At 45.1% G+C, this 25,593-nt stretch overlaps 2 protein-coding genes across 4 annotated transcripts; both read right to left on the bottom strand.

Moving 5' to 3' along the window:
- Nucleotides 1-2,865: 2,865 nt before the first annotated feature.
- Nucleotides 2,866-18,917, bottom strand: LOC129837241 (histone-lysine N-methyltransferase SETDB1-B-like). 3 transcript variants are annotated; one of them, XM_055903250.1, is made up of 25 exons: nt 18,811-18,917; nt 17,618-17,821; nt 17,267-17,436; nt 17,079-17,122; nt 15,228-15,333; nt 14,899-15,072; nt 14,611-14,815; nt 14,439-14,512; nt 14,001-14,191; nt 13,619-13,748; nt 13,284-13,437; nt 12,988-13,131; nt 12,478-12,808; nt 12,085-12,346; nt 11,486-11,576; nt 11,208-11,324; nt 10,950-11,119; nt 6,693-6,950; nt 6,375-6,536; nt 5,680-5,852; nt 5,431-5,450; nt 5,122-5,261; nt 4,364-4,617; nt 3,587-3,675; nt 2,866-3,377 (listed from the first exon to the last, which is right to left on the bottom strand). In XM_055903250.1, exons 1-25 carry the CDS (start codon nt 18,825-18,827, stop codon nt 3,260-3,262), a joined length of 3,798 nt encoding a protein of 1,265 aa, XP_055759225.1. In that variant the 5' UTR covers nt 18,828-18,917; the 3' UTR covers nt 2,866-3,259. The 3 variants fall into 3 exon arrangements, with proteins under 3 accessions (XP_055759225.1, XP_055759227.1, XP_055759226.1); XM_055903252.1 differs by having other exon boundaries at nt 5,137-5,261; XM_055903251.1 differs by lacking the exon at nt 18,811-18,917 and adding an exon at nt 18,131-18,250.
- Nucleotides 18,918-21,562: 2,645 nt separating this feature from the next.
- On the bottom strand, nt 21,563-21,764 carry LOC129837298 (cortexin domain containing 2-like). Its single transcript, XM_055903350.1, has one exon. The coding sequence runs from the start codon at nt 21,762-21,764 to the stop codon at nt 21,573-21,575; it is 192 nt and encodes a 63-aa protein (XP_055759325.1). The 3' UTR covers nt 21,563-21,572.
- Nucleotides 21,765-25,593: the final 3,829 nt, after the last annotated feature.

The raw sequence follows: 25,593 nt of genomic DNA, 5'->3' as shown, positions 1-25,593 counted from the left end.
GTTCTTGCTCGTGATTCTTGCCCAGGTTGTTGCTAAACATTTGATGGCAATGCATTTTTAAAAAGCATTATACACATTATAACATTACACTGATGAATTGATTACCTTAATGTTTATTGATGGGGTTTTTCGACCCAAGCAGCTGCAGAACTGTCCACCATTGGGGCCAGAGGTAGAGCTAGTGAGGGAGAGGTGGAGGCGCTGAAGAGAGAGAATTCAGGTAGCAAACATACAGTATGTCCGACTATGAACAAGAGATTTGTTTCCATTGGTTGAAATAAGGGTCAACTGATGTTTGTTTTATTCCCCATGGGAACCAGGATGACAGCCAGAGAGAGAGGTGGAGCTAGAGAGAAAAGGCAGGTGTAGTGCTGAATAATATTTAACAATCTACATTTAATAAATCTGACCATCTGACTCCATTTAATTTGATAGTAAAACCAGGTCCCATCATTGTGAGTTTAGCGGACTAAGATCAATAAATGGTCATCATGAGTGGCAAATACTTATGGCAAATGTATGGAACATTAATAGATTCACTTACAAGGCATAATGTTTAAGTTACAAGGCAATACTGACATTAACAAAGCATAATTCTAGGCATGCTGTTCCTTAGGTTAATTTACAAGACAAAGCATGAACTAATCAGATCCGCAAGGCCACAGGCCTATTGGCTAACCTAAAACAGAGGAGCATTTTCAAGCAACCTTTATCTATGGGCCGGATACAAGATAAGAGGAAGAAGAAATTACTTTAATTCCATATCTGACTTGTTTATATTCAAAATCAATTGTTGACCAATCCCCAGACAAAACCAAAGATTATAAAAATAAGATATCCAATGAGAACGGACCAGCCAACATCCTCTAGGAAGGGGGTTCCATCTATTTATGATGGCCTGAGGGGGGTGTGCCAAGTACAGTAGATAGCTGAATTCCTAAAGACAATAACACCTTCTTGCATGCAGTGTTGAGAGTTCACCCTAAACAGTTACAAGTTACCACAGAGATCAAACATCCATATTGTTTTTTGTTGGGCCATTTGCAATGCGGCCAGAGGTGACAGAGCACACAAGTTGTGGCTGGGCCTACACAGATAAAACAGATGTTCAGAAAAGTCTCATCTGTCACATTGTCTTGCAAAAATAAGTACCTGCTATTTTTTATCGCAATGGGAGCATAGAATACCTTTCTCAACAATGCTCAAAGATTAATGAAAATGTTTCTCCCCGGTGTTCAGAGACCAAAGGTGTCTTTGCTAGTTTAAGTAACTGCGGGACCATTCAATACTGGCACCACCCTGGTCCACACAACTTTCATCACCAACATCAGCCAAGCCTACAGCCCAGTTACAGGTACTGCTTACACCAATATACACTGGACAAAAATATAAACGCAACATGTAAAGTGTTGGTCCCATGTTTCATGAGCTAAGATAAAAGATTACAGAAATTTTCCATACGCACAATAAGCTTATTTCTCTCAAATTTTGTGCACAAATTTGTTTACATTCCTGTTAGTGAGCATTTCTCCTTTGCCAAGATAATCTATCCACCTGACAGGTGTGGCATATCAAGAAGCTGATTCAACAGAATTATCATTACATAGGTGCACCTTGTGCTGGGGACAATAAAAGGCCACTCTAAAATATGCCGTTTTGTCACACAACACAACAAGTTTTGAGGGAGTGTGCAATTGGCATGCTGACTGCAGGAATGTCCACCAGTGCTGTTACCAGATCATTTAATGTTCATTTCTCTACCATAAGCTGCCTCCAAAGTCACTTTGGAGAATTTGACAGTACGTGCATGCTCATTGTCCTCACCAGGGTCTTGAACTGACTACAGTGGGAAAATACTCTCATTCGATGGCCACTGGCATGCCGGAGAAGTGTGCTCTTCACGGATAACCCCCAGTTTCAACTGAATGGCGTCGTGTGGGCGAGCAGTTTGTTAATGTCAACGTTGTGAACAAAGAGACCCATGGTGGCGGTGGGGTGATGGTATGGGCAGGCGTAAGCTACAGACAACAAACACAATTGCATTTTATCGATGGCAATTTGAATCCACAGCGATACCGTGATGAGATCCTGAGGCCCATTGTCGTGCCATTCATCTGCTGCCATCACCTCATGTTTCAGCATGTTAATGCACAGTCCCATATTGGAAGGATTTGTGAACATTTCCTGGCAGCTGAAAATGTCCCAATTATTCCATGGCCTGCATTACCCACCAGAGATGTCACCCATTGAGCATGTTTGGGATGCTCTGGATCAACACCGTGTTCCAGTTCCCACTAATATCGAGTAACTTCGCACAGCCATTGAAGAGTGGGACAACTTTCCACAATCAACAGCCTGACCAACTCTATGCAAAGGAGATGTGTCGCACTGCATGAGGCAAATGGTGGTCACACCAGATACTGACTGGTTCTGATCCATACCCCTCCCTTTAGTTTTTTAGGTATCTGTGACCAAACGATGCATATCTGTATTCCCAGTGATGTGAAATCATTCATTATGGCCTAATGCATTTATTTCAATTAACTGATTCTTATATGAACTGTAACTCAGTAGAATCTTTGAAATTGTTGCGTTCATATTTTTGCTTAGTGTACATGTATGAAGACCCAAGTCCATAGGGGCTCATCTACAGACACTGAGTCCAACATCACTAACAGGCTACTCCAGTGTCTATGAAAGACTGACTCCAGTGTCTATGAAAGACTGACTCCAGTGTTTATGAAAGTGGCTTCCTGCTTTCCTGAGGGAAACACTACTACAGCTGTAATGAGCCCAAATGATATCTAGGCCTGAGGTACACTGAAATCCTTCTGTATTAAACAACATTAAAAACTATGTGGAACGTGTGGAAAACAGGATTTTATTCAGTTGTGAGAAGAGCAGTTTGGTTTGAATTCACAGACAGTCAAATACAACTGGGCATACAGACAACTGGGCATACAGACAAAACAGTAAAGAATTACAAAACGTCAGCAATAGGCAGCCAAACAATTCAGAAAAAAAGATAGAGGGGGAGGAACAAAAAAGAAACGTGGACAGAGACTCTTGTGGGTGCAGGTGTCCCATCTACTCTAATGACATAGTAAGGGAGGTTAGCATAGTGTGTCCTTACAGCAGGCTTCTTCTACACACAGAGAGGAGACGGAGTTAGACAGGTCTTTTCCAGCAGAACTCCCTCTGCACTCCGAGATAAGATGAAGAAATAGAGGGATGAGATGGAGGTATAGAGGGTGGTCTCTTATAGCAGTCTTCCTCTGCACTCTGTTGAGCCACAGCAGCACAGTAGCTCCTTTCCCTCCACACTGCCAACCTCGTAGTTATAGTCCCATGTCAACTCTGTCCCCGCCCTGATACGCCTGCACACACACACACACACACACACACACACACACACACACACACACACACACACACACACACACACACACACACATTAGTGGATGACTCAGTGGTCAACATTCCAAGTGCTCAGCACAAAACCACATTTCAAATAATACATGTTTGTTTATCAGAGTAACAGGGTTCTACCAAGTCTATGTAACCATGTGTAATACAGAACACTGACTTGCTGGCGAAGAAGGCTACCCAGGGGAAACGCAGATCGTGTGTGTCTACAAACACATTCTGGACAAACAGGTTGGCACTGCAGCTGTGCTGGAAGGGGGAGAGATGAGAGGGAAGAGAGGAGAGAGCTTCATTCCCTTTGTCAAAATGCATATTGTCTCCATTGCAAACTGGAATGTTGCGCGCTGATGACGCATGCCTTCTGTTGCCAGCGTTCAAATCAACTGGGAACTCGGAAGTCTCTGACTTCAAGATAAATGGGAACAGGAGAAAAAACTAGCTCCAACTCGGAAAAATTGTTTTGAATGGTCATCCAACATGGAATTCCAACTAGGTTCTCTTTCTAGAGCTCCGACTTTCCGACCTGAAGTTCACGGACGTCATGATTTGACTGTGTATTTTTACGAGTTCCCAGGTGTCTTGAAAGCAGCACAAGATGCTGCAGCAGCAGCTCTTCCGCTGTCTGACAGATTTTCCACTAAAAGACTCTGTATCTGTATGCGTGTGATAAATAAGATGCATAACCAATATACTGTACACACGAGCCAATTACATTCCAATAAATTATGCAAATGTACCTAAAGACTGATAAGCATGACCAGTTAACTGTATTTCCATCAACAGTATTTCCATCAATGAATAAATTTCGCACTGGGATGTTTTCTATTGGTCGGCGGTAATTTTATTTATCGGCTTTTTTATGCATTTATTTTTTTAAATCAGACAAAAGCCAGCTATTACCGGCTAATAGAAAGTGACACACACGTATCACACTCACGTTGAGGTAGCGTCCCAGGTTGCCCTCCAGCTTGGCGTCGATGATGTAGCAGGACTCCTCCCCATCGAAGAACTGCCGCGTGTTTTTAGGTCCACTGTCTCCCCCGTCCCCACCCTTACCCTGTGCCCCTCCGTGGCCCCCCGGGCCTCCCCCTGGCCCCATCCCAGCCCCTCCAGTCTTCACCATCAGGCCATGGGAGTTCTTCAGAGCAATGCCTCGCGTGGACTTCACAGCCACCTGCCTCTTCACCGCACCTGAGACAGGAGGCAAGGAGAGGGAGGAGAGGAGGATGAAGGGGAGAAGAGAAAGGGTCAATTCAGGGAGAAGCACCACATGAACAGGTCTGGTAATACCTGATAAAACACAGATCTATGAACCCACAGCCCCAACTTCCCCCTCTCCTCACCTGTTTTCCCCTCCCCCAATTCTTCTTCTTCCCTCCTGCCCCCTCAACCCCTACCTCTCCCCCTTCTCCCATTCTTCCTCCCCACTCCAATTTCCTCCCCCATCTTCTCCCCGTGTGCATTTCCCTTCTGCCTTCCTCTTCTCCCCCTACCTCCCCCATCCTCTTCTTCCCCTACCTCCCCCATCGTCTCCCCGTGTGCATTACCCTTCTGCCTTCCTCTTCTCCTCCTACCGCCCCCATCCTCTCCTCCCCCTACCTCCCCCATCTTCTCCCCGTGTGCATTTCCCTTCTGCCTTCCTCTTCTCCCCCATCCTCTCCTCTCCCTACCTCCCCCATCCTCTCCTCTCCCTACCTCCCCCATCTTCACCCTGTGTGCGTTTCTCTCTCTCCTTGTTGTCGTCAGATCCAGAGCTGATGGTCTGGACGTCATCACTGTCCGACAGCGTCATCACATCCTGCCTCTTCCCTCCCTCCGTCTTCACTGATTGTTGACTGCGGAGGGCGCAAAAACACACACTTACAGACTCACTCAACCTTATCGACCGTTATTCATATGGCACATTTTACCAAGTACATTTGATATTGTGCAACACAGGCCTAAAAAGGGCCAAGCCAGAGTTAAATAAGTTGAAATTACATTTCACAATCATTCATTATGTACCTTTTCTGGTCTCCAGGCTCCTAGAACACAGGAGAAGGTGTATCAATATCCAACCAGAGCACCAGAACACAAATCATTCATTAATAAACATGAGAAGGAATCAATCATTACATGTGAGGGTGTCCAATCAGAACACCAGGAAATGAAAGCAAGAGATTGAGGCTGATTGAATTCTCCTAATATATGTAATAGGATCTACACAAAATAGCTGAGATGGATATGGGCTACTCACCCCCCCACCTCCCTTACCTTCTTCTCTATCTTCAGTCCCTCCATCTTAACGGTGGCCTGGGAGGTAGAGGGTTGGTTGGTGAGCCAGGACGCTACTTTACTCTTCCCACTCTCCTCTGGCATGGGGGGCGGCTTCCTGTCCTCCTTTCCCCCCACTGACACACTCATCCCATCCTTACTGTCCTGGCTCCCTGGATGGGGGAGGGCAGATCAAATAAATATCATTTTACATCACGCTGCTACATGTAAAAAGGTTCAATACAGCCGTTTTTCTCAATATCAAATATATCTGGGAACAATTAAGTATCTTACTGTGATTGTTGTCCATTAAAATAGTCAAAAATTGACTAAATCGTATAGAAAATGGCAATTTCTCAGCATGAATCTTGCTAGGACTGTCTGGGAATATTTGTATTTATTAAGGATCCCCAGTTGATCCTGGCAAGTGGGGAGGGGGAAACAGATAACTAGCTGTTATTGGCAGAGATGTTTGGAACTCTTTCTTATTAACTCATTTACAGCCTGGTGATGTCATCAGGCAGGACAAAACACCATCCCACCACAACAGGCTGACATTTCAGGTTGTCTTTTCAAATAGCTCTTACACCAACCTCAGTGTGGAAATATATAAATCACATTTGACTGCACTGGGCCTTAACTTCCTACTGCAGGCCCAGCGTGACAACTGAGGGTTCAGTAAAGTGCACACACACCTTCCTTGACGCCCTTGGCCTGGCGACGGGTGGTGTAGCTCCTCCACACAGAGCTGGAGCTGTAGTAGGGGTCCTTTACAAACGTGTCGTCTGAACTTTTGTCGTTGTTCGACTCTTCATCACTATCCCCATCCTTAGAGGAGTCGCCACCAGCACCCCGCGCTGATGGAGAGAAGGAAGTCGTAAAACGGCAAAAGGTGTCATTTCAAACTCTATGAGTCCTAAATGGCACCATAATCCCTATATAGTGCACTACTTTGGCTCTGGTCAAAAGTAACAGCCAGACTCTTTCTAGACTACTAAACTGTGACCCCTCACCTTTGCCAGCAGGGTTGGCAGCATTGGTTCTCTGGGGGGGTTTGGGAAGGGTCTTGTTCTGCAAAGCCAGGGAGGACGAGGGGGGGTTCTTCAGCCTGGACATGTCCACCCCGCTCCCGTCACTGTCTGAACAGTGGGCCTCACTTTCATACCCTTCCTTGAAGTTCTCCACACTCTCTATGTGGTCCAGGTTAGCAAAGTACTCATCACCCATCTCCAGTCCCTCCTTGTCCGCAAAGTCATCTGTCAGAATCTTACCTGGGAGAGAGGGAGAGGGAGAAGAGAGTGAGAGAGAAGAGAGGGAGGGAGGAGAGAGAGAAGAGAAAGAAAAGAGGAGAGAGAGAAGACAGGGAGGGAGGAGAGAGAAGAGAGGGAGGGAGGAGAGAGAGAAGAGAGGTCAGGGAGGAGAGAGAAGAGAAGAGGGAGGGAGACAAAAACAACACTAGACACTATGGAACACAAAGGTTTTACTATCTCATCCTGGAATATACAAGATCTGAGGTCATCTGCCTTTGGTCTAAGAACAGGAACCCAGACTACAAATAAAGTGGAAATACAGACATTGTAATCTTCAAGAAAAATGGTATAGAGGAGACAAACCCGCTGGTTGCCCAGAGAGCTGGTAGTCCCATCCACTGAACTACCAGGTGTGGAACAGGAAAGACACTCAGGGGAATGCTAACTTGGTATAGTGCTGAGATAACACACTATTAAATTAGTCAAAAGAGGAACAACTTACACCTGGCTAGAAATGAATAAGGAAATGATCCCAACAGAGAAAAATGTCCTCATGTGTGCTACCTATATCCCCCAATAGAATCCTCATGCTTTAACGATAAGAGCTTCTCCATCCTAGAGGGGGAGATCAACCATTTACAGGCCCAGGGACATGTACTAGTCTGTTGTGACCTAAATGCCAGAACTGGACAAGAACCTGACACTCAGCACACAGGGGGACAAACACCTACCTGGAGGTGACAGTATTCCCTCCCAAATATGCCCCCCTAGACACAACTATGACAAAACAACCAACAAAAAGGTGTCACAACTCCTGCAGCTCTGTCACATGCTGGGTCTGTACATAGTCAATGGTAGGCTTCGAGGAGACTCCTACGGTAGATACACCTACAGCTCATCCCTTGGCAGTAGTACTGTAGACTACTTTATCACTGACCTCAATCCAGTCTCTCAGAACATTCATGGTCAGTCCACTGACACCCCTACTAGATCACAAGCAAAATCACAGTATACTTGAACAGAGCAAAACTCAATCATGAGGCATCAACGCCAAAGGAACTGCACAATATTACGAAATGCTATAGAAAAGTGTAGTGTCGATACCTACCAAACAACAACAAATTCAATCCCTTTTAGACAACTTCCTGGACAAAACATTTAACTGTAACAGTAGAAAGCCGAAACAGTATATTTGACCGTTCAGCTTCCATATGAAATCTAAAAATCTCAAGCAGACAACCAAAGAAATTTAAAGCAATGACAAATGGTTTGATGAAGAACGCAAAAACCTAAGAAAGAAATTGAGAAACCTGTCCAACCAAAAATATAGCGACCTAGAAAACCTGAGTCTACGCCTTCACTATGGTGTATCACCAAAACAATACAGAAAACCTGAGTCTACGCCTTCACTATGGTGAATCACCAAAACAATACAGAAAACATGAGTCTACGCCTTCACTATGGTGAATCACCAAAACAATACAGAAAACCTGAGTCTATGCCTTCACTATGGTGAATCACCAAAACAATACAGAAAAAGGAACAGCACGTCAGAAATCAGATCAATGTAATTGAAGAATCCATAGAATCTAACCACTTCTGGGAACACTGGAACACAAAAACAAACACCACAAAGCATCATCTATCCACAAGGCAGATGTACGGATCAACCACTTCTCCAATATTTTTGGCCCTATAACAAAGAACAAACAGCAAAAACAGGATCAATCACAGATCTTAGAGTCAGCTATTAAAGACTACCAGAACTCACTGGATTCTCCAATTACATGGAATGAACTACAGGACAAAATAAAACCCCTCCAACTCAAAAAGGCATGTGGTGTTGATGGTATCCTAAATGAAATGATAAAATATACAGACCACGAATTCCAAGTGGCTCTACTTAAACTCTTTAACATCATCCACAGCTCTGGCATCTTCCCCAATATTTGGAACCAAGGACTCATTACACCAATCCACAAAAGTGGAGAAAAATTTGACCCCAATAACTAGTGGGATACGCGTTAACAGCAACCTTGTGAAAATCCTCAGCAATATCATTGACAGCAGACTCGTACATTTCTTCAATGAAAACAATGTACTGAGCAAACGTAAAATAGGATTTTTACCAAATTACTGTGCGATAGACCACGTATTCACCCTGCACACACTAACCAAAACTCCTGCTTTGTTGATTTCAAAAAAGCTTTTGACTCAATTTGGCATGAGGGTCTGCTATACAAATTGATGGCAAGTAGTGTTGGGGGGAAAAAAACATACAACATTATAAAATCCATGTACACAAACAAGTGTACAGTTAATATTGGCAAAAAATACACACACATTTCTTTCCACAGGGCCGTGGAGTGAGACAGGGATGCAGCTTGAGCCCCACCCTCTTCAACATATATATCAACAAATTGGCGCGGGCAGTCTGCAGCACCCGGCCTTACCCTACTAGAATCTGACCTGGGCCCTGACAGTAAATCTCAGTAATACAAAAATGTTGTTCCAAAAAAAGTCCAGATGCAAAGAACACACAGACAAACTCCACCTAGACACCGTAGCTCTAGCACACAATAAAACAATACATACCTCGGCCTAAACATCAGCACCACAGGTACCTTCCACAAAGCTGTGAACGAACTGAGAGAAGGCAAGAAGGGCCTTCAACGGCATCAAAAGGAACACAAAATTCAACATCCCAATTAGGACCCGTCTAAAAACACTTGAATCAGTTATAGAACCCATTGCCCTTTATGGTTGTGAGGTCTGGGGTACGCTCAAACAAAGAATTCACAAATTGGGACAAACACCAAATTGAGACTCATCCAAATAATGCATGCAGAAGCGAAATTATGCCGATACCCGCTAATGATCAAAATCCAGGAAAGAGCCATTCAATTCTACAACCAGCTAAAAGACAGCGATTCCCAAACATTCCATAACAAAGCCATCACTTACAGGGAGATTAACTTAGACAAGAGTCCCCTAAGAAAGCTGGTCTTCGGGCTCTGTTCACAAACGCCCAGGACAACAACATAATTACACCCAACCAAATCATGAGAAAACAAAAAGATCATTACTTGATACATTGGAAAGAATTAACAAAAAAACAGAGCAAACTTGAATGCTATTTGGCACTAAACAGAGAGTACACAGTGGCAGAATACCTGACCACTGTGACTGACCAAAAATTAAGGAAAGCTTTGACTATGTACAGACACAGTGAGCATAGCCTTGCTATTGAGAGAGGGCACCGTAGGCAGACCTTGCTCTCAAGAGAAGACAGGCTATGTGCACACTGCCCACAAAATGAGGTGGAAACTGAGCTGCACTTCCTAACCTCCTGCCAAATGTATGACCATATGAGAGACACATATTTCCCTCAGATTACACAGACCCACAAAGTATTTGAAAACAAATCAAATGTGGATAAACTCCAGTATCTATTAGGTGAAATACCACAGCAGCAAGATGTGTGACCTGTTGCCACAAGAAAAGGGCAACCAGTGAAAAACACCATTGTAAATACAACCATATTTCATTTATTTTCCCTTTTGTATATGGTTATAACACTGTATATAACCATAATATGATATTTCAAATGTCTCTAATCCTATGAAACTGTAATGTTACTGTTCATTTTTTATTTATTTTATTTTACTTTTGTTTATTATCTATTTCACTTGCTTTGGCAATGTAAACATGTTTCCCATGCCATTAAAGCCCTGAATTAAATTGAGATGTGAGGAGAGGAGAGTGAGAGAGAGAGAAGGGAAGTAAAGGAAATAGGGCAAGACTTTCTACGTTAGTATTCATTCATCTGTAGGCATTTAAACAATTATATACACTGACAAGGAGCCATGTGCTGTTATGAATGCTTATGACAAGTCTTATTATGCAGTGCACTTCCTACATGTAATGCAATGTGAATCCCGGTACATACTGTTATCCATGTGTAACGCCTGCTATAACACCGTTCTGTCCCCTCCTCCACCACACCACCTAGTGACGTACCTGCGTAGATACAGACGAAGGATCCCTTGGCCACGTCGTCCAGACAGCGGATGCCCCAGCCTTTGTTCTGGGTCTTAAAGAGCTGCAGCCTCACCTGCAGACCGTGCTGCACCAGACGGTTAGTACACATCTGACTGCAGCACTTACAACGCTTATTACACTCATAAATCCTGAGAGAGGGAATGACGGAGGGGGAGAGATTAGTAAGAGGAATGTCTGTGTTTGTGGCTGTGTGTCTTGTTTGTGTGCGTCTCTCACCCGGTGGGCAAACACTCCTCCAGTCTCTTTTGTGTGTATCCAGCCGTGTGGTTGATCTGTGCTCCAGGGGTACAGGCTGTGGCCTGCAGGGTCAGTTGGTGACACGAACACTTGGACCTGCACAACACACACAATCCCCATTTCAACACTTTCAATTGACTAAATTAGTTAATCCCTGATTTAACAATTGGACAGGTGAAATCTATGTAGTGGAGGCCATACAGAAGACAGAGCCCAGATGAGGGGGTCACAGGAAGGTCAAGAGTCACAGTACTGACTTGTCCCTGCAGCCGTCGGCACAGTCACAGCCCACCAGGAACTCTGGACTGGTGTTAATGAACACTCCATCTTCAGGGATACGCTCCTTACCTGGGAACACACAGACATCCATCAGTCACTGACGTCTTCAGGAATTCTTCACCATAGAATCAGAACTAATGTTCCAGTTTTATGACTTCATCTCAACTGACTCCCTATTCCAGGTAGCCTAGTGGTTAGAGCGTTGGGCCAGTAACCAAAAGGTTGCTAGATCGAATCCCTGAGCTGACAAGGTAAAAATCTGCCGTTCTGCCCCTCAGCAAGGCAGTTAACCCACTGTTCCCCGGGCGCCGAAGACGTGGAATGTCCAATTATGGCAGCCCCCCTGCACCTCTCTGATTCAGAGGGGTGGGTTAAATGTGGAAGACACATTTCAGTTGAATGGATTCAGTTATACAACTGACTAGGTATCCCCCTTTCCTTACGTGTTGTGTAGCTAGTGCACCCCCATTGGCCCGTATTATACAGGAAGACCTAGCGCTCTGATGGGTAATCATTTGATTGAGGCCTCTATAGGAACTCAAGGCCTATATACTGATTGAGAAATCCCTCTCCTCACTGTAGGCCACGTCGGGGGGCGGTGTGATGTCGATCTCGTTGACGCAGGACAGGGGAATGTCCTCGCGGCCGTTGGTGATGTCTCGAATGTAGTAGTAAGGCTTCTGGGGCTGGAAGCGCCGGTCGACCAGGACATAGGGGTCCAAGCAGAACATCTCCAGGAAGATGAAGTCACAGCACGTCTGGAACAGGTAGCGCTGGATCTCCGCCATGCTGCGCAGACACAGCCCACAAGGAGACTTGTAGATCACATGGAACGACATCTGACGGGGGGGTTGGGGAGAGATGGGGGGGGTGAAAGATAGTAAATACCAAAATCTGCCCCCCCTATAATAATCAAAATCCTGCTTCCTGAGAGATAAAACACATCTCAAAGCTCTTTTTCTGTATTTACCTTGCGGTTGACTCTCCGTCGCCCCGTCATGCGTCTGAACTCGTACAGTAGAGGGGTGAGCAGGGGGTTCCTGCCCCGGTGCATATCTGGTCTGGAGGGCCGGATACGGTTGAGACAAGCAGGCTGGCAGGTGTGAGGCAGGTAGAAGATGCGGTCTGTGGGGGCACGGTACGAGGGCTCGTGGGGAATCCGGTCGTTACTGAAGGTGTATGGGGTCACTGCAGGTGCGGGGGGAGGGGCTTGGGGAGGAGGAGGCAGAGACTGCTGCTGGTGTTGGATAGGCTGTAGGGACGTGAGAGTCTGGATGTTGCCAGTCTGAAGGACATACATTCTGGAGGGGGGGTGCGAGAGTGAAGTAGAGTTACGAATAGATTCCTATAAAACTGCATATTTGTGAGTGTGGCTTTTTAGTAAGAGATTATGTTCAATAGCAGTCGGAGAAGGGAACTAATTAATGCAGATTTGATGATTTTTATTATGATCATACATTTACTGTCCTCTCTCTCTCACCTGGATGAGTTTCCAGGAGAACCAGTTGAAGGTTGGGGCTGCATGGCTTTAGGGGCGTGGCTATTACTGGCCAATCCAGTGCGAGAGCCTCCTGGCGTGGGAATGTATGGAGAAGTACTCTTCTTAGCCATCTGATACTTAGGACTGTTGAGGGTGGGGGAGAGAGAGAGAGAGGAACGGGAGGGAAGAAGGGGGGGGATCAGGGAGAAAAGGGGTAAATGTACCAGCGAGAGGGGAGAGAGGATGTCCATTTTCAAGGAATGTCACAAGATTTACACTGTGTGTGTCATACTCACTCTGTTCGTGCAAGCTGATTGGGCTGGGAGGGTGTTGGAGGGATGGAGGAGGGTGGGGAGAGGGGATGGGGGGATTTAGTGGGGGTCCCGCCGGGGGTTGTGGTGTTCCCCCCACTGTGATACTGGACCACAGGGCCCTTGGTCCTCAATGCTCCTACAGAGAGAAAGAAAATGGTTAACGACATCACAATGAAGTTATCCAATGAAGGACAGGTCAAGGTTCCGTCAGGTACAGTATAATATGTGATCACGCTGGGTTATTAAAGATGGATTGATTGATTAAGTGATTGGTTTGTTGTTATATTAATTGATTGATTGACTAGAGTGAGTGTTACCCATGCTGGGGCGTGTCCTCTGCTGGCCAGCCATCTTCTTCTCCTGGGTGTTGGCACAGTTGGTCTTCAGGTTGAACATGGGCTCCAGCCTGGTTGAACCACGGTAGATCCACTCACTACGCTTGTCATCCTGAAGGAGAAAAAAATAATCATACAAATGGATTACCACAGAGATCAGTTTTCAGTCATTTAATTGCTTTATCTTATCTACCTTATTTTAATATTTTGTTGAGTGTCAAGTCTGCAGAAGTAGTGTAAAAACGTGATTCAAAACCAGAAACTAAACTATCCCTGTTTATAACATATGCTGCGACCATCATGTTAAATCAGACTATAAATAAAGTTAGCTGGTAATCAAATTCCTGTGATGATGTCATCATACCAGGAAGAGGATCTTGACGAGGCTGCCGTCCACCTCCTCCACTCTGCTCCTCCACCACGTCCCCTCCCACTCTGTCTTGATGACCTGGCCTGCCTTCAGCAGCACCATGGGCCTGTTGGGGTATGACGTTATATACTCCTCTATGAAGTCTTTACACGATGCATCCTCTATGTCCTCCCATGTACGCTTCACTGGGGGAGAAAATATGATGGGGAGAGGCAGAGGGAGAGGGGAGAGTTGGTGAGAGAAGACAATGTGGGAGAGGCGGAGGGGAGAGATGGTGAGAGAAGACAATGGGGGAGAGGAAGAGGGGAGAGATGGTGAGTGAAGATGTGAAGAGCGTAAGCTGAGGTCACATCACAAAACCAGATTGATAGGAGAAAAGAGAGCATTATGAAAGGAAAGAGAGGACATGAAGACAGAAAGGAGGGTTCTTACTTGGTCTGCAGACAGGGTAGAGCTCAGGCAGGGTCACGTAGGAGGCATAACCGTCGTCAAAGAAGATCAGGAACCTGAAAAACACATAGACAACGGTTGAAACAGCTTCACAACCCTTCACCAAACACACAGAGGATATTTGAAACATGCTCACACACACACAGCTTCTCACCTCATGCGGTTCTTGTTGTTGGGCATCTCTGCCACGATGCCAGCGTAGAGCCAGACCTGGTTGCCGTCCTTGTACTTGGCGACCACTCTGGCTCCCACGTACAGCCTCTCCAGGGTGGGGTGATAGTGAAACGCTATGTGGTTCCCAGACAGTAGACTCTTCCCCTTGTTCTCAAACTTCACCTTGTACTTACTGTAACCATTACCTACAAACACACACATTCAATGTCAAACTTCACCATGTGCATAGGTGTGTGTGTGTGGAGAGGTGTGTGTATGCGTGTCTCACCGACAGGGTTGATGGCAATGAGCATTCCGCTGTGCCAGGTCTTGGTGCGTTTCTTTCCCAGAAGACTCATCTCCAGTCTGATTTCATCATCCTTCAGGGAGGGGTTAGGCTGGGTGGGTGTGTTCCTGGGCGTGGCCTGGGACACAAACACTGCTGGCATGGGCACTGGGCCACCTACACAAAATAAAAAATGCACGTGAACATTTGTGCAGTATGTACACACACAAAGACACTGCCATCATGGGCAACACTGAAGAGAGAACGCCACCTAGTGACCCAGAGGTATACATCAATCACAGACATATAGAATTGCACATTGGTGCCATTACCTGGCTGTTGTATAGCAGGCCCGGAAGAAGAGTTCTTGTTGACTGTCTGGGCCAGCTTCAACACCTGCTGGGAGGAACGCTGGAGAGCTGCCGACGCCTCCTTAAACTACAGGACACACGTACGCACAAACACAACACATACATATGGATATTGTTCAAACACAACACATACATATGGATATTGTTCAAACACAACACATACATATGGATATTGTTCAAACTTCTTTCCGTATTTTAACTACCACCAGTGTTTGTACAGTGGGGCAAAAAAGTATTTAGTCAGCCACCAATTGTGCAAGTTCTCCCAATTAAAAAGATGAGAGAGGCCTGTAATTTTCATCATAGGTACACTTCAACTATGACAGACAAAATGAGGAGAAAAAATCCAGATTTTTTATGAATTTATTTGCAAATTATGGTGGAAAATAAGTATTTGGTCACCTACAAACAAGCAAGATTTCTGGCTCTCACAGACCTGTAACTTCTTCTTTAAGAGGCTCCTCTGTCCTCCACTCGTTACCTGTATTAATGGCACCTGTTTGAACTTGTTATCAGTATAAAAGACACCTGTCCACAACCTCAAACAGTCACACTCCAAACTCCACTAAGGCCAAGACCAAAGAGCTGTCAAAGGACACCAGAAACAAAATTGTAGACCTGCACCAGGCTGGGAAGACTGAATCTGCAATAGGTAAGCAGCTTGGTTTGAAGAAATCAACTGTGGGAGCAATTATTAGGAAATGGAAGACATACAAGACCACTGATAATCTCCCTCGATCTGGGGCTCCACGCAAGATCTCACCCCGTGGGGTCAAAATGATCACAAGAACGGTGAGCAAAAATCCCAGAACCACACGGGGGGACCTAGTGAATGACCTGCAGAGAGCTGGGACCAAAGTAACAAAGCCTACCATCAGTAACACACTACGCCGCCAGGGACTCAAATCCTGCAGTGCGATACGTGTCCCCTGCTTAAGCCAGTACATGTCCAGGCCCGTCTGAAGTTTGCTAGAGAGCATTTGGATGATCCAGAAGAAGATTGGGAGAATGTCATATGGTCAGATGAAACCAAAATAGAACTTTTTGATAAAAACTCAACTCGTCGTGTTTGGAGGACAAAGAATGCTGAGTTGCATCCAAAGAACACCATACCTACTGTGAAGCATGGGGGTGGAAACATCATGCTTTGGGGCTGTTTTTCTGCAAAGGGACCAGGACGACTGATCCGTGTACCCTAACCCTAACCCTAGCCCCAAAACATCACTGCTCTAGAGGAGATCTGCATGGAGGAATGGGCCAAAATACCAGCAACAGTGTGTGAAAACCTTGTGAAGACTTACAGAAAACGTTTGACCTCTGTCATTGCCAACAAAGGGTATATTACAAAGTATTGAGAAACTTTTGTTATTGACCAAATACTTATTTTCCACCATAATTTACAAATAAATTCATTAAAAATCCTACAATGTGATTTTCTGAAATTTTTTTTCTCATTTTGTCTGTCATAGTTGAAGTGTACCTATGATGAAAATTACAGGCCTCTCTCATCTTTTTAAGTGGGAGAACTTGCACAATTGGTGGCTGACTAAATACTTTTTTGCCCCACTGTATGTATGCATGTATGTATGGGGAAGAGAGAGAGAGACAGGACTGGAGAGAGAGAGAGACGGGGCGTGAGAGAGACAGCGAAGGGAGAGAGAGAGACAGCGAAGGGAGAGAGAGAGACAGCGAAGGGAGAGACAAGCTTGAACACCGGCTGGGAGGAACACTGGAAATCTGCAGATAACAGGGTCAATTAATACACATTCAATTAACACGAGTGTGTGTGTGTGACTAATTATTTGTTCTCACCATTGCATCCTGGACAGGTATCCCAGGTTTCTTGGGTGGAACCACTGAGAGGAAAGAGGTCAGAGAAGAGAGAAAAGAAACCAGGTTAGACATTCACTCATGTGTCTTATCCTGGAGCTACCCCTCTGGAAAGGTTTCCTTTGGTAAACATATTGTTTAGCTCACTGGGAGTAAGTGTCAGTACGTACGTAAGCCCACAGCGATGACATCATCATCGTCATCATCATCGTCAATTTCTATGACATCAGAGGACTGAACCCCTCCCACTCCACCCTCATCCTCTGAAGAGCTCTCCTTGTAGACCAGACCCATTTTACTGTAGGTGGACTTCACCAGAGCCTCACACTCCACTATGGACCTAAAACACACACACAATGGAGAATCACACAGACGTTAACACACACACACACCAGTCCTATTTTACAGTATGCCGGGCCTCACATTCTTCTATAGACCTGACACACACACCCTAAAGTCTTCCACTCTACTATGGACTTGAGAAAGAAACAAAACATCATCCCTCCCACACACACACTCACTGGTTGGCATTGTTGAAGAGTTTGTCCACCACCTCCTCTTCCTTCTCTTTCTGCTCCACCCATTCTTTGAGCTCAGCCAGCTGGGCCTTCCTCTGGCGGACTGCCTCGCTCCTCTCCACCTCCTCCTCAATCCACTTACTCAGCTCCTCCAGAGACACACCCAGCTCCTCCTCCAGACCAGAGTCCCAACCCTCCACCTCCATCCTGGGGGGAGACAGGAGTGAGAGATGGAACGGGGGTCAGGCAGAGAGAACGATGGAGACCGGGGTTGACACATACAGGGAGGGAGAGTAAGAAAGCAATGGGAGTAGCGTAGAAGGGGAGGAGGCAGAGATAGAAAGGACAGAGTGAAGATGAGGCAAAGAAAGCGAGAGAGATTGTATAGAGTTAGCTAAGATTACACTGTTACTGATCAAGCTAGTGTTAGCCAACTAGCTAGCTAGCAAACTACACGGTATGCTCAACCTTGTTTTAGTTTCAGGGCCGATTAAACACGTTGGGACTAAAACTCACCTGTACATTCTGTTTAAAATATCACCCTAAGTAGTTTATATTGTAACAAAGGTCATGCATTGGAAGTGTTTTCAATTTCATGTGATCGTCGCATTGTTTTGAAATGAGGGACCACTGTTCAGGGACATCGACAGTGCTCGTGGTAGTTGTAGTCTTATAAATAAACGTATTTAACTAATCTTAGAAGATCCAAATAAACATTTGAAACTCGTTATTTGGAATGAAAGCTATTGTAATCAAAAACCTTTTACACCATTTGTATATCATACTAACATAGGGGGGCACTTAGTGAACAATTTAAACTACAACTACCAAATGTCACATCGGCAAAAGGTGAGCATACAGCGGTGCGCGGAGAAGACACGTTTAGCAGTCAGAAATATTGTACTGTAGTAGCTTTAAATTTAATTCCTGGGGGAATGCACTTTTTTAAAGTAAGTGATTTTGTGCACGTAATCACAGTGGATCTTCATTTATCGGACAAGTTGAGTTTATTCAAACAATCTTGCTAACACGAAAGTTACTGAGCTGGGGAGGCAGACTAGCTAGCTATGCTAACAAGCAGTTCAGTCTTTTGTAGTTGCTTTCTCTAAATCTATATCCGGTCACCATATAATGCATCTGCAACTAAAAACTGTTTATGAATCGAGACAATTTTTATTGGAAGTTAATGAACTCACCCATCATTATTGTCCATTTATCCAGTCATTCAGCTAGAATGCTACAGACCACTCACAATACCCCGCATACAACTTCTTCGTCCTGTGGCTTTCCGGCAGACTAGATGCTGTGTTGCGAATTGCTGCCCTTAGCAGGTCGGAATGCGGACTGCACATTTTGATAAAAAATGGGGAATGGGGTAAAACTTAAATTGCACCATCAAACCCTACTATACACTATCCCCAAAAACCATCAGCCCATCCCACTATTTTGGCCCTAAACGATCCTATAGCATTGCAGGCTGTCAGCCTGGTCGGATGGAACCCTTCTCTCAAAACTTCCTGTAGATCTTCTGCACTAAAATCTCTGACACACAAATATTTCTCTGCTGCTGCAACTACCATCTATCTTTTGTGATTTAAAAAAATATATATATATTTCACCTTTATTTAACCAGGTAAGCTAGTTGAGAACAAGTTCTCATTTACAACTGCGACCAGGCCAAGATAAAGCAAAGCAGTGCGACAGAAACAACAACACAGAGTTACCCATGGAATAAACAAGCATACAGTCAATAACACAATGGGAAAAAAGAAAGTCTATATACAGTGTGTGCAAATGTCATGAGGAGGTAAGGCAATAAATAGGCCATAGTAGTGAAGTAATTACAATTTAGCAGATTAACACTGAGCAGATGATGATGTGCAAGTAGAGATACTGGTGTGCAAAAGAGCAGAAAAGTAAATAAAAGCAATATGGGGATGAGGTAGGTAGATTGGGTGGGCTATTTACAGATGGACTATGTACAGCTGCAGCGATCGGTTAGCTGCTCAGATAGCTGATGTTTAAAGTTAGTGAGGGAAATATAAGTCTCCAGCTTCAGCAATTTTTGCAATTCGTTCCAGTCACTGGCAGCAAAGAACTGGAAGGAAAGGCGGCCAAAGGAGGTGTTGGCTTTTCCACTCCATCAGTGCAGTTGACCACCACCATATTACGCAATAAATCCAACCTTTCTAAAACTCATCTTCTCTGGCTCTCTCTCTTCAGGCCTACTCACTGGTGGCCTCCCAGTTGACTCACTTACCATTGGGCTATCCTCTACTCTCTTCACTGCCTCAGCATAGGAAACTTTCTGCCCCACTTGAACTCTGGCAATCTCAACCTGTCTCCCTCTCACAGGGCACTTCAGATCCACAGCTGCATTGGAACCCCCACAATTGACAGACAGTGCTTTCTCTATGCCAGTTGTACACTCCCTCTGACTACCCTCCTGCACATTTTTTACATCATGGGATCTCCCTTCTACACACTGCTGCAATGTGTCTGAAACTTTGGCACTTAAAGCACCAAAGTAGGTTTGAAACAGAGCCTCGCAGAATATCAAATATAACCTAACCAGACCTTATGAGGTAGAAACTCTGTGTCAAAGCTCAACAAAACTGACAGGGTATTGTCAGTCTCGCCATTGCCACCAGGTCTACGTCTCACCAAACGGCAGGCGTCACAAACACCAGGAATTTTCATTTGATCCACCTCCACACTCAAAACTACCCCACTGATCACCCCTTTTAGCGGTACCCTGCTCCGGAGAGCAAAGCACACCACAGGTTGAGCCCCGGGCCGCGTGAGTCGAAGCGCCCGCTCTGTCGCTGCAGGTAATCCTGGACTGGCTCAACCTCAGAGTGCTGACCACTGCTGTCTGACTCCATTTAGAGATCGTCAAGATTCTCAAGAATGCATGAAGACCTATAAGTAATATGACTTGGTTTGTAATCAGGAGACGTAGGTATGTGCACCTCGAACGAAGGTGTATACCCAGGAGACAAATCTCTGATCTTAACAGCGCAATTCTTACGCTGTCGCATCATCATACCTCCCGAAAAGAAATAAAGTGGACCTCTCCCTCCACCAATGATCTGCTTTCAGTCAGACTGGAATACATGTAGGCTCATTCTTCAATGGTTGTGTTCTTCCCATTACCTCATCCCTTACTTTTAACTCTCACTAATTATTGGCAATTAACGTGTATTATGTTTATTCAAAATGACATGAAATCATCGACCTTCCTCTGACCAGCTCCTTATGCTCAAGCCATGAATTGACCCTTTCCATCTTCAGAAGTTGCAGCTTTCAAAGACTTGGCATCTATTGCTTGACCTGTCATGATATTATAAGGATTATAATATTATATTTCTAGTTTGTTTTTTGCTCTTCAAGTGCTTTGAGACTCTATGGAAGGCGCTATAGAAAGGTAATCAATTACTATTATTATAACCTAGACTGCATATTGTAAAAACATCACAAATTAAACAGACATTCAAGTTTGCTTTTTATTGTCATGTCATTTTCCCTCATGGCTTAGCCTATTTGTTTTAATGGAAAGCAGATGTGAATATGACAGTGGCTGATTAGGAATACAAAAACTAAAATGATGGTCATTCCTACGTTTATCTGACTCTGGTCCTTGACATGCTGACAACTTTAGACTTTCCCAAAAGCACATTGCCTAAACATAAATTGTACTGTAACAATTTGAAATCCTCATGGTCCCATTTGCTCCTGTTTTCCAGGTTATCATGGTGTCTGATGTTCATCTCCAGATCTGTGGACTGATGAATTATCCAAACTTTGAAGTACCACTCCCTTCATGTGCTTCCTGCTCCTCTTGATTCCCACAAGTCTAACTACGAAACCAAACTTCCCACCTTCAGCACACTAGCCACAGTCGGGCTAGGGTTCTTCCACTATGCTCACATTATTTCCTGCCCAGTATGGAGTGAGGTCACTCTTCAGGTTGTTCCTCCGTATTCTGGTATGCGGCGACAGAGATGGCGCTGTAGGGGTTCAGGACCATCTGGGCACAGCGCACTATGGTGAACAGCAGGAAGGAACAGAGTAGGAAGACAAAGAAGAGGGCAAAGCCCAGGTCCACGTCCACCTCCATCCTGGCCACCGGCAGAAGAGGAGGGTCCATGACTTATCGTATTCAAATGAGACTGATGCAGACTGACAAAGGTAAAAATATATATATAGGTAGAAAAACTTTTTTTAACGTGTCCTTTGCTGCTTGTTGTTGGACAACACTAGAATCCAAACTTTCTCTCTCTCTCTCTCTCTCTCTCTCTCTCTCTCTCTCTCTCTCTCTCTCTCTCTCTCTCTCTCTCTCTCTCGCCCGTCCTTGCTTTTGTGTCTATCTACTTGTTCTAACAACCTAGAACCGTAGCTTGTTCTAATGAAGGGTCTTAATGCTGTCTATGGTTCTCTAGAAGATGTCTCTTTAGACTTCTCTCTATCTACGTCGTGTTAGGATCTGTTTTCCTGTTCAGTTAGGGTCTGTTTTCCTGTTCAGTTTAAGTTAAGTTGTGTGAATCTCCTTTCGCTTCAATGCCTTTCCCTCTGGACCATACTGCTCAGGGTCCAGCCCCCTCTCTCTCTCGTTCTCAATCTGCACACTCTCTCCTGCACTCTCTCTCCTCTCCCCTCTCTCTCTCTCTCTCTCTCTCTCTCTCTCTCTCTCTCTCTCTCTCTCTCTCTCTCTCTGCCCTCTCTCTCTCTCTCTCTGCCCCCCCCCCCCCCCCCCCCCCTCTCTCTCTCTCTCTCTCTCTCTCTCTCTCTCTCTCTCTTATTTTCATAGGGTTGATGTACTCTCCACTTGTGTGAGTATCTCTCTAGTGGCATCAGAGTACAGGAGGCAATCTGCATATTTTTGGTCAGGATCAGTTTCCACCACCGTCTCAAGTGAATTGCCACCAAGGCATCCTTTTTCAATTCCTCTACCTTTATTTTGTCCTGATCAGCTTTTCTTTCATTTTGATTGTTTTGTTGTCAAACTAAGTCTATATTCTCTCTCGCTCTCGCTCTCCCTTTCTCTCCTTTTCTCTCCCTTTCTCTCTCTCTCTCTCTCTCTCTCTCTCTCTCTCTCTCTCTCTCTCTCTCTCTCTCTCTCTCTCTCTCTCTCTCTCTCTCTCCCTTTCTCTCTCTCTCTCTCTCTCTCTCTCTCTCTCTCTCTCTCTCTCTCTCTCTCTCTCTCTCTCTCTCTCTCTCTCTCTCTCTCTCTCTCTCTCTCTCTCTCTCTCTCTCTCTCTCTCCCCTAGGAGTCCTACTCAGTGGCCCCTACTTTATCCCCCAATGTCCCTACCACCCTACCCAATCCACTCTACTGTAGGCCAGCTATTCTTCAGGCTTCAGCATGCAGAGGACACGTGTACTCACACCTGTGTCAGGTAATGGTATATCTATAGGAAGGTGAAGGTGCATTACAGTGTTTAAACACCTCAGCAAAACACCAACACACAACACAGCTACAATGTCTCCTCTCCATACTGTATATGCATATACATCCCTATGGATGAACACACATGGTCTAATGTACAGTCATGTGTTTGTTTACCCACAGATTGACAGTTGTTTGCTTTGTTTCTCCCTTCCATCCAAGTCTACGTTTCCAAGTCTACGTTTCCACCACAGGGTAGGCATCATGCCACGTGCTGTTCCCCCTAGTCCTGCCTCCTGCCCCTCCTGCTGGTTGTTGTTGCCTCCTGGGGAGTTCCAGAGCCCTGCCTGTTGCCTGGACTGAGTCCTGCTGGTTGTTGTTGCCTCCTGGGGAGTTCCAGAGCCCGGCCTGTTGCCTGGACTGAGTCCTGCTGGCTGTTCTAATCTCAGTTACGGCCTGATCGTCACCAAACCCCTCTTTACCTATTCATGGGACACAGGTGCCAAGTGTGACTGAGTACGTCCATCTGTTTGTCCATCCCCAGGGGGGTTGGGAGTGCCGTCCAGGAGAGGTGAAGAGAGGGAGGGAAGTGAGAGAGAGAAAGAAGGAGTAGGGGAATAATTCTCATGTCATATTCATGTTCAGACCACTAATGATGTCACACAGACTGGATGTCACACAGAAGAGTGTAAGATGTAAGGAACATCCAGGTAGAATCCCACCAGAGTGATACTACTGACCAACCTGAGAAGGAAGGAGTAATCCTATCTGCCCTACTCCAACACCTCCAGCATTCCATCCCATTTCACCCCCAGGCTGTGAACGAGAGAGGAGGAGGAGAGGAGGGGACGAGGGGAGAGGAAACTGATCCTTGGCCATAGATCTCTGTTTCTCTGACCACTGATGAAGTAGGAAGGGATGGAAATGGATACAACCCAATCAAGACAGAGTTGGATTTTGTTTCTTTGCCAATTAAGTAACACAGACCACATGTAAAGAAGTGAATCGATGGATGATAGATGGATTGATATCACTTAATGAAGTTGCAGCAAGTTGAGCCTCTGCTGCATAATCGGTTAAAGTATATTATAATGGTGCGTCTTTGTTTATATGTGTGTGTACATAGGGAAGTAGAAACTAGTGCATCTTGGGTCTATCAGCTCTCTTCCTCTACCTAGTGTTCATCATGTTTTAATTTGAACCTTTATTTAACTAGGCAAGTCAGTTAAGAACACATTATTATTTACAATGACAGCCTACCAGGGAACAGTGAGTTAACTGCCTTGTTTTGGGGCCAAACATCAGATTTTTACTTTGTCAAGTTGGGGATTCAATCCAGCAACCTTTTGGTTACTGGCCCAACGCTCTAACCACTAGGCTACCTACCACCCCAGGATGTGTTGTGTACTACACCACTTGTCCTACAGCAGTGTCTAGTGTTCATCATGTGTACTACACCACTTGTCCTACAGCAGTGTCTAGTGTTCATCATGTGTACTACACCACTTGTCCTACAGCAGTGTCTAGTGTTCATCATGTGTACTACATCACTTGTCCTACAGCAGTGTCTAGTGTTCATCATGTGTACTACACCACTTGTCCTACAGCAGTGTTTAGTGTTCATCATGTGTACTACATCACTTGTCCTACAGCAGTGTCTAGTGTACATCATGTGTACTACACCACGTGTCCTACAGCAGTGTCTAGTGTTCATCATGTGTACTACACCACTTGTCCTACAGTAGTGTCTAGTGTTCATCATGTGTACTACACCACTTGTCCTACAGTAGTGTCTAGTGTTCATCATGTGTACTACATCACTTGTCCTACAGCAGTGTCTAGTGTTCATCATGTGTACTACACCACTTGTCCTACAGCAGTGTCTAGTGTTCATCATGTGTACTACACCACTTGTCCTATAGCAGTGTCTAGTGTTCATCATGTGTACTACACCACTTGTCCTACAGCAGTGTCTAGTGTTCATCATGTGTACCACACCACTTGTCCTACAGCAGTGTCTAGTGTTCATCATGTGTACTACACCACTTGTCCTACAGCAGTGTCTAGTGTTCATCATGTGTACTACACCACTTGTCCTACAGCAGTGTCTAGTGTTCATCATGTGTACTACACCAGTGTGAACATCACACTGACCCAAGCAACATCGTCATTCAACTCCTTTATTTTGATGCTTACTGTATTTACAGCTGAATTCAGACAAGCAACACACACTTATACACACACACACACCACAAGATACACAACCCAGACACCAACAATCCTCCCCTTGCACTCTCACACACTCATCAACAACACACACACACACACACACACACACACACACACACACACACACACACACACACACACACACACACACACACAGGCCTTCCACTGGCAAGGAATGTGCAGGGCTGATTTCAGAATCACATGGTTTGGAATATACAGTCTTCAATTACAAATTGTGTGACATGTTTCTACTATTCCTTCCTCTCTTTTGGAGGTGTGTCTCGCATGGCAGTTGCAAATGATGATGTCATCCTGAACGCAGTCCAGCTGTGCCCATGAGGCCCTGAAGTTAGGACAGGAA

This window comes from Salvelinus fontinalis, chromosome 38 (assembly GCF_029448725.1).
Source record: "Salvelinus fontinalis isolate EN_2023a chromosome 38, ASM2944872v1, whole genome shotgun sequence".
Taxonomy (NCBI): domain Eukaryota; kingdom Metazoa; phylum Chordata; class Actinopteri; order Salmoniformes; family Salmonidae; genus Salvelinus; species Salvelinus fontinalis.
This window is presented reverse-complemented; position numbering and strand designations above follow the sequence as displayed.

Bases quoted from the DNA above. Each gene is read 5' to 3' on its own strand.
- LOC129837241 (XM_055903250.1), bottom strand. The intron at 6,951-10,949 runs GTACGTCACTAG...CCTCTCTCCCAG, and splicing joins CTTCGTCTGTATCTACGCAG to GTAAGATTCTGACAGATGAC. The intron at 3,676-4,363 runs GTGAGTGTGATA...TCCCCCTTCCAG, and splicing joins ACCTGGGACGCTACCTCAAC to CACAGCTGCAGTGCCAACCT.
- LOC129837298 (XM_055903350.1), bottom strand. From the start codon at position 21,764: ATGGACCCTCCTCTTCTGCCGGTGGCCAGGATGGAGGTGGACGTGGAC.